The 9,616-nt window shown below is 35.6% G+C and overlaps 1 protein-coding gene across 1 annotated transcript; it reads left to right on the forward strand.

Annotated features, from left to right (window-relative positions):
- The first annotated feature begins 1,150 nt into the window (after positions 1-1,150).
- On the forward strand, positions 1,151-2,449 carry LOC109177049 (protein FAR1-RELATED SEQUENCE 5-like). The gene has a single exon (XM_019326385.1). It carries the CDS (start codon positions 1,151-1,153, stop codon positions 2,447-2,449), a length of 1,299 nt encoding a protein of 432 aa, XP_019181930.1.
- Positions 2,450-9,616: the final 7,167 nt, after the last annotated feature.

The following is a 9,616-nucleotide window of genomic DNA, read 5'->3' on the forward strand; positions in this document are numbered from 1 at the left end:
GGTATTGAATTCTACAATCATTATGCTGCCAAAGTCGGGTTTGACACGAGGTCTAGTTCCGTCGTTACAGCACGTGACGGGACCAAAACTCAAAAGCAAATCGTTTGCAACAGAGAAGGATTTAAGAATACAGGAGCTCAACATTCTCACTCGCAGTCAAGTGCAGATGCAGGGAAGGTCCTTCCCGTCCAAAGCGGCGAAGGGTTTCAAACAGAACTGGTTGCAGAGCTAGGATTATGTTTAAGTACATTGGAGCAGCTGGGTACCAAGTTACAACTTTTATTGAAAAACATAATCACAGCATGTCTTCGGTTCTGGCAAGGCAGTTTCTAAAGGGAAATAGAAACATCTCCAGTGTTCACCAGAAGTTTATACTCAACTGCGCTAAAGCAAATATTGGAGCATCAAAATCAGACGGTTTATACAGTCAGATTGTGGGGGATTACTCTGAAGTTGGAGCAACTGTAGTGGACTTTAAAAATGTCAGAAGGGATCTCAGAGCATACATATTGGGAGCTGATGCACAAATACTGGTGCATAATCTTATTAGAAACAAGAGATGTGCCCTGCATTTGCTTTTGACTACGAGGTTGATGAAGATGAGCAGATGAGCAGACTGTTTTGGGCAGATCCAATGTCAAAAAAGAATTTTGCTGCATTTAGAGATGTTGTCTCTTTTGATGCCACATAGTCAACAAACATGTATATACTATTCTACTCCCATTCTTGCGTACGTTTCATTAATTAATACACATTTAGCATTGCCTGATCTGTTGAGACATGTTAAGATTTAGACACGTTCACTGTTTTATTGAAAAAGAGTTGAAATATAAATAAGTGCACATTGTCGTTTATACCACGCATTTTAAACGCTACTGTCTCGCATATTAATGCAGAATTTACAGAATTAGACCTCAATTACATATGTGTGCTATTTTAATACTTAATATGCGTTACTCTAATTCTCTAAGTGCGGTAGTTTGACACCTGCATACTGTGATGACGCTTTTTGTCTTGTAGGTACGATATGGTTTTTACACCCTTCACCGGAGTTGATAACCATAAAAAATGTATAACATTCGGTGCTGGACTACTGTTGAAAGAAGACATTGAGTCTTATGTTTGGCTATTTGAAAAATTTAAAAAGGCAATGGGTATGGAACCAAGAATAATTGTCACCGATCAAGATCCAGCTATGAAAGTGGCGATTCCAACAGTTTTCAAGCAAGCCAGGCATCGTTATTGCATGTGGCACATCATGTGTAAAGTTGGGGAAAAGGTGGGTCCTACGCTGAACAAGAATGAGGAATTTAGGAACAAACTGAACTTAATCGTTTGGACGTCATCTTTGGAACCTCCTGATTTTGAGAAGCAGTGGAGAGAGCTCATGGAAAAGTACAACTTAGTCGAACACAACTGGTTTAAAACTATGTTTGAGGCTAGAAAGCATTGGATCCCAGCGTATTTTAGAGATGGCTTTATGGGAGGACTACTCAGGACAACTTCTCGTTCCGAAAGTGAGAACTACACGTACAGCCGTTTTACTGGTCCCCAATCAAGCCTAGTTGAATTCATGATGAACTTTGACAGTGCTCTTAAATTACAACGTAACACAAATGCAAAGCTCAACAGTGACAACGAAGGCTACAATCCAGATATGAAGACGCCTCTGGGGATTGAAAAGCACGCTTCAATCGTCTACACCATTACTGTTTTCTATCAAGTTCAGGAAGAAATATGTGCCTCCTGTTGCAAATGTATGGTGTTGAGTGTTAGAGAAGACGGTGGAATGTTGCACTATGATATTATGGATGGAAAGAACAAAAGATTTACTGTGGTGCACAATGTAAATGACCATGAGGCCAAATGCAGTTGCAAGATGTTTGAGATGGTTGGACAGTTGTGTAGACACATATTTGTGGTCTTTAGAGACCTTGAAAGGATCCCTCTGAAGTACGTGGTTAATCGGTGGACTAAGGATGCATCTTTAAAAGCTACATTTGAAATAGATAGTGTGATTTACGATCAGAATGGACCAAAGGATGAAAAGAAGATGTTGCTGAACAAAGTGTGGTCTGATATACACTGTTGTATGGATCTGGAAGGTTCAAACATAGAGCAATTGACTGCATTTTCCCAAGTGATTAATGAACAGAAACAGCTGCTACTGTCAGGAAAGGAGAAATTGTCCCCTCAGCACAGCAGGAGGACTGTTATAGAATCATATTGTGGATCAACAGAAATTTCAGAGATCAACATACTTCCACCGAAACATGCAAAGAACAAGGGCAGCGGCAAGCGTATCAAATGCAGCAAGGAGTTGGCAATGGAAAAAGAAGAGGGCAGGAGGTGCAATTTTTGTGGTGTTAGAGGAGATCACCATGACACCAGGACTTGCCCACTTAACCTCAAAAATAAGGACAAGCAAAAGGGTAAGAAAAAGGCATAGCAGACTATTTTTTCAACGCCTTTACAGTCGAGAATGAAAATGGATAGCAAATATGAAACACAACTACTTAGTTAACTCATTTCAGAACGCTTTTTACAGTTGAGATACTTGAATTTAATGTCCAGGTATTACTAGTTTTTGTTTTTATCACTGATTTGTGTTTAACAATCACTGCTACTAGCTTAATGTGCGTGTTATTACTACTTTACCTGCGTGCAGTTAATTCTTAATATGCGTTGATTACACTTTTAAAGTGCGCTACATTAAACCTTAATGTGCGTAGTACAGAAACAGAATGTGCGTTAGTTTATGTATAGAAACTTTGGTCCGTGGTAAATGCCAACGTCTTTACATGCGTTGATTAACATTTAACTTGCGCGACATTAAAGCTTAATATGCGTACAAAGGCAAATATTCAATGATAAAAAAATAGATCACATAATAGACATAAAATGATAACATATAAATTTTATTCATTAATAAATTGTATGACGAAAATAACAACAAATAATGACATAATACGCATAAAAATCTTGATATTTTCGTCGTTATTCATCCTTATTACGCAGCCTCCTCATTGATTAAATCCTCATTAGCCAAGTTTCCAACAGGAGCATCAGGCACCTGTTCATCCATCAAATCGTGAAAGTTACTAAACTGTAAATACATCAATAAAATTATATATAAAAAAGGGAAAAACAATGTAAGTATGCAGTAGATCACCTCTTGATCGAAATTATAATCTTCTCGGTCATAAGCATATGTTGGGAACTCAGCATCTTCTTTCAGTAATAATGCACCAGTTCTCTCACAGAACATCAGCATATACCAGAGACTAGATGTCTTGTTTCTGTAGGTATTATAGACCACGTCAAATATACTGAGTAGATAAGCTTTTCCTTCCACAAATCTGTTGCCGCGCCTTTGCGCAAACAATTGTGGAATGTGCATATGAATAAAAGTCCCCTGAAATTATTTAAAAAAAAAAACATATGCATCAACAGTAAATTTTATAAATATAAAATATTAAGATTTATATTACACTCAAAAAAAATAATACCTCTACATCGTGAAGTACACACTCTATAGATCGGATTCTTTCAGAACCTTTTGTTTCTGGCAAACGAACAACTTGAAGCACTCGAACCCTAATGAAATTCCAGCGCAGTCCTACGCGAAGTTGGTTTCCAACTACTTCGGAGTGGGGTTCGGCTGCCATTGAAACTCTCTTTACAAGGTAGAGTAGAAAAGCAAAAATGTATTTGAAGGAGATAGGTTTGAGTCAAGAATAATGGTGGATTTAAATAGCAAATTCTTAAATGAATGCGACTGTTCGTATGTGACAACTTTAAGTCTAGCAGAATGCGACTGTTGATATGAAAATGTTCGATCGGGTATTATTAAACGAAAATGTGTCAATTTATTCACTAATATGCGCACCTTAAACACGTTATAAACGTGTTATTACTACTTTACCTGCGTGCAGTTAATTCTTAATATGCGTTGATTACACTTTTAAAGTGCGCTACATTAAACCTTAATATGCGTAATACAGAAACAGAACGTGTGTTGGTTTATGTATAGAAACTTTAGTCCGTGGTAAATGCCAACATCTTTAAATGCGTCGATTAACATTTATCTTGAGCGACATTAAAGGTTAATATGCGTACAAAGACAATATTTAACACTTTCTTTCTCTAATATGCGTTTAATTATTAGTTAATATGCGACGCGTTAAAGATATGTATAATATGCGCAACTGCAAAACTTAAAGTGCGTTTATTGGATTATGAAATAATTTGCAGACAAAATGATACATACATAAACGATTGCACATATTTATTTCTTCTAGTACTTTGAAGACATTTCTTCTGGTTCCGACAGCATCCGACACATCACCAGCCACCCACAAATGCTCAACTCTCAGCCTTTGGATGTTGTTTGGAAACTAGACGATGAGCTTGAAGAAGAGAATGTTGAATGATGCTTCAGGTTTAGAATGTTTTGTTTTTGTAGTTAGTTAAAGTCACTACAAGCTGGAGGGCGAGGAAGATGAAAATGCCAAAGAAGATGAGGAATAAATGAAGAGGATTCTTCTTTACTTGCGGAAAAGTGAGAGATAGCCATTTCAATAACCTGATGCTCAGTTGTGTGTTGTTCCTTGTAATAATTTATATATAGGTGAATAACTTGGTCACATGCACTGATTTGAGATTTCAATGTTGCGTGATTTACAGACACATTAGATTTTTCAAGATTTTCTTTAATGGGTGCGTTTTTTAAGGCTTTGAATGACCATTCAATGTTATCCGTTTCCCCAACCAACTACAAATGCCTTAAAGTTCTAACATCAAATATCTTTGAATATTATGTGGATTGGTATAAAGACTTAATATGCTTTGCTTTGATCTGTTACATGAGCGACTTACAAGAATAACATGCGTGTAAATATAAATTTAATCAATTTGCATCGAAATAAATGATTTTTTAGAGCCAAAAGTTTAATGGGCGTCGGGAAACCAATTAAAGTGCGCGAAATATCAGTCTAATATGCGCTTATTATATTTTATTAAACAAAAAACAAGTAAAATATAATAAAAACTTCAAGTCTTTACGAGGGTTTGATCCTGGGCGAAATCATTTTAATCAAAGATTTCTACCATTTCACCAGTGAGCTCATCCGTTACTTTGATTATAATATATTATTAATAACAACAACAGAGGCAGACATGAGAGCTTGTTTTTAATATGCGTAATGCGTAGACGTAATATGCGTTGGTTTATTTATAAAATCTTTGGTCCGTCGTAAACACCAAAGTCTTTAGATGCGTTGATTACCGGCCAAAAATATTTTAAGTCTTTCGGGGGGGATTCAATCCTGGGCGGATTCGATATATTCAAAGACTTCTACCATTTCGCCAATCGACTCATCCGTTTATTCCTTGTATACCAAAATATATGTTGCCTACTTACTAATCACGAATCTAAAAGGAAGCAATATGCCTCTATTTAATTCTTAATATGCGTTGATTTACACTTTAAAGGTGCACTACACTGTGGCTTATATATGCGTAACACGTAAACGTAATGTGCGTTGGTCTATGTATAAAAACGTAATTATTCAGACATTGCGTTGAAAATTAGTCTAGTATGCACGATTGCAAAACTTAAAGTGCGTTTGTTTGATTATGAAATAATTTGCATATAAAATGACACATACATGCTTTGAATTTAACATGCGCGACATATCAATTTAAAATGCGTGATATTGGAACACAATGAGCGTTAGTTTCTATATTACTAAAAATAATAATTTACACTCTAATACATTAGTATTTGTAAACGTAAATACACATTGAAACAACACCAATAACATTCAGTGCATCTTTTCTAGTGCTTTGAAGACATTTCTTCTAGTTCCGGCATCATCCAACATGCTGCCAGCCTGCCACAAGCCTTGACAAGCTCGATTTGGACATGAGCAAGGAGTGTGGATGCATGTAGGCTCGTGGTCTCTAAGCTTGCTGTATATGATAGATTCCTGGCAGCCATAGGTGTTATTTGGGATGTCGGATGTCCTCAACTCTCTCAGCCTTGAATGATGTTTGGTTGCGGCATGATGAGCTTGCAACTGAGGATGACGAGTGTTCTTTCAGGTTTAAAATGTGTTGTCTTTGTATTTCTTTACAATCACTACAATCTGGAGGGCGAGGGGGGGTGAAGAGGGCATGCAAGATGAGGAATAAAAGGAGATGGTTCTTCTGAACGTGCGGACACGAGAGAGGTAGTCATTTCAATGAAAACTGATGCTCAGTTGTGTGTTGTTCTTTCCAATTTATAGGCGAATAACTTGGTCCAATGAACTGATTTGAAGATTTCAATGTTGCGTTAATGGGCACATTTTTTAAGGCATTGAATAACCGTTCAATGTTATCCGTCTCCCCAACTACCAATGCCTTAAAGTTCTGACATCAAATATCTTTGAATATTACGTGGATTGTTATAAAACACTTAATGTGCTTTGCTTTGCTCTGTTACATGCGCGGACGACAAGAACAATATGCGTTTAAATATACATTTAATTAACTTTTATCGAAAAACGATATTTTTTTAAGCCAAAAGTTTAGAGTGCATCGGGAAACCAATTTAAGAGCGCGAAGTATCACTTTAACATGCGTTTATTGTATTTTGTTAAACGAAAAACAAATAAAATATAATAAAAAAATCAAGCCTTTATGGGAGTTCGATCCTCGGTGAAATCAATTTGATCAAAGACTTCTACCATTCCGTCAGTGGGCTCATCCGTTATATTAATTATATTAAACAATTCTTAAAGAGCAATTCTTGAAAATTAAAAACAAGCAAAAAGCTTGACATGCGCAATACGTACGCTCAATATGCGTAATACTGCAACAAAATTTGTGTTTCGTTATCTACTTAAACTATAGTCCGTGGCAAATAAAAAAAAAAAACTTAACATGCGCAATACAGTAACATAATGTGCATTAGAAAATATAGTAACATAATGTGCATTTTTTTTTTTTACGTATTGAATGACCAGTCAACTTTAAAAGACTTTATTATTCATTAATTTGCCCATGTTAATACTTTAGTGTGTATCTAACATTCTTAATGTGCATGAGATTGTACACTCACTTACTTTATTATGCATATCTATCATCATCTATTAATATGACAATGTGCGATGGGGTGTTCTTAAAAGAAGATGCGTCAATAATGACATAATATATCACCATAATATATCGTTCAAATAAAAATTATTGGAGTACAATAATACGGAATAACAAAATAACATGAAAAACATAAAATGTTCACACATTCATTGTTATTCATCCTTACGCAGCCTCCTCCTTATCTCTATCCTCATTAGGCAAATTTGCAACTGTCGCGTCCGGCACCTGTTGATCCATAAAATCGTGAAAGTTATGAAACTGTAAATACATCAATAAAATTATATTAAAAAAATTGTAAGTATGCAATAGGTCACCTCTTCATCGAAATTGTATTCTTCTCCATCATAAACATACGTTGGCAACTCATCATCTCTCAGCACTCCTGCGCGAGTTCTATCGCAAAACACCAACATATACCTGAGAGGCGAAGTTTTGTTTCTATAAGTGTTATACGCCACGTCAAACCTATGCATTAGATAGGCTTTGCCTACTTCAAATTTGTTGAGGCACCTTTGAACATGCGCTTGTGGAATGTGCATGTGTACAACAGTTCCCTGAAATTAAAAAAATAATGCATAAACACTAAATTTTAGAAATATAAAATATTAAGATTTATAATACGGTAAATAAAAAAAAATACCTCAAAATCATGCAACACACACTCTATAGACTTGATGTTTTCAGAACCTTTTGATTCTGGCAGCCGAACAACACGAACCACCTGGACCTTCATGAAATTCCACCGCAGATCTATCCTAAGTTCGTTACCAACAATTTCAGAGTGAAGTTCAGCGGCCATTGAAAATTTGCCTAAAAGGGAAAATACAAATGCAAAATGTGTTTGTAAGAGACAGATTTGAGACTAGCAGAATGGTGGGTTTAAATAGCAAAATGCGTCGATTCATTCACTCATATGCACACCTAAACACGTTAATATGCGTGTCTTTCATCCTTAATGTGCGTGATATTGTACGCTCGCTAACTTAGACGCAATAAAAAAAATTCAATGGTTGCGTCTTTTTAAAATATTGAATGACCATTCAACTTCGAAAGATTACCATTATGGGAAATATAAAAATCGCTGACACCGAAATTGACTTCTCACTTATTTCCAGTGCCAAGTACAAATCTATCGGAACTTATTGCTTTAATATGCGTTACATTTACACTTAACATGCGTGTACGTGTATGTACAACATAAAATTCATGGAACAAATATAATTTAAAATGCGTCTATTACTATTACAGTGTGCGTTGGGATATTCTTAAAAGGATATGAGTCAATTTATTTATTAATATGCGCACATTTATACTTTATTTATTCGTTTATTTTTCAGTTTAAAAATGCATTACATTGACTACTAACTGACTTAGTCCCAATAAAAAAAATATCAAATGGGTGCGTCTTTTAAAATCTTGAATGACCATTCAACTTCGAAAGATTACCATTAATAGGTGCGTGTTTTTATAAGTTGAATGACCATTCAACTTTAACAGATTTCCTTTATGGGAAATGAAAACATTGCTGACAATGAAATACAGTTGTCACTTATTTTAACATATTTCATTTACTCCGTAACATGCACCCGTTCATTTCCATTTTCCATCACACCTTTGAAGAGCCTATATAAAGAATGGATCATCCATCAATCCATCACACCTTATCATCTCAAATCAAAGATGGAAAAAACAAAAAATGCTGAGAAAGACAACCAGTCCAAGCAACCCCGAAAACCACTTTCCAAAATACCAAAACACCATCTACCAGCATTGAAAAAGGATCTAAACGATCCAACTTTCAAAGAAAGGTTCGAGGCTTTTATTGACGACTTCCCTGCTGAGAACACCTCTGATGATTCCACAGGAACAGAAGTGTCTTACAACACATGGAAAACAGAGGCTCTTGCCTACCTAGCTGCTGAGGACGCAACTGAAGAGGAAGAAGTCGACTCAAAGAAGGGGCCAATCTTCGTGAAGAAATAAAGGACAGGTTAAGCTTGATTATGCATGTTATGGTGGACACACGTTATTAGTATTACGTTTTGATGTAATAAGTGTCCATTCTTTAATGTTTTAATAATATAAAGTTTTAGTTTATTATGGTGAAGTTGGTAGTTTTCACGGTGCTTACATATGCGTTGATAAGCCATTTAACTTGCGCAGCATTAAACCAACAAATGCGATAAAATTTTGTTCACGTGTTCATCCATGCATCTTTATGTGCGGGACCATTAGTTTAAAGAAAAATAAAAAATAAAGTCATCCGTTCGTTTAATTACATAAAATAGAATATATTAAAGAACAATTCTAGAAAATCAAAACAAAAAAAAAAAAAAAAAATTATTACATTTATTTGAAATGCGATACGAACGCTTAGGATGCGTAATACGGCAATATAATGTGCGTTGGGTTTATGTTTTAAAAGTTTAGTCCGTTGCAAATACAAAAAAGCTTAACATGCGCAATACAGTAA

Source organism: Ipomoea nil, unplaced genomic scaffold, assembly GCF_001879475.1.
Source record: "Ipomoea nil cultivar Tokyo-kokei standard unplaced genomic scaffold, Asagao_1.1 scaffold0785, whole genome shotgun sequence".
Classification (NCBI taxonomy): Eukaryota; Viridiplantae; Streptophyta; class Magnoliopsida; order Solanales; family Convolvulaceae; genus Ipomoea; species Ipomoea nil.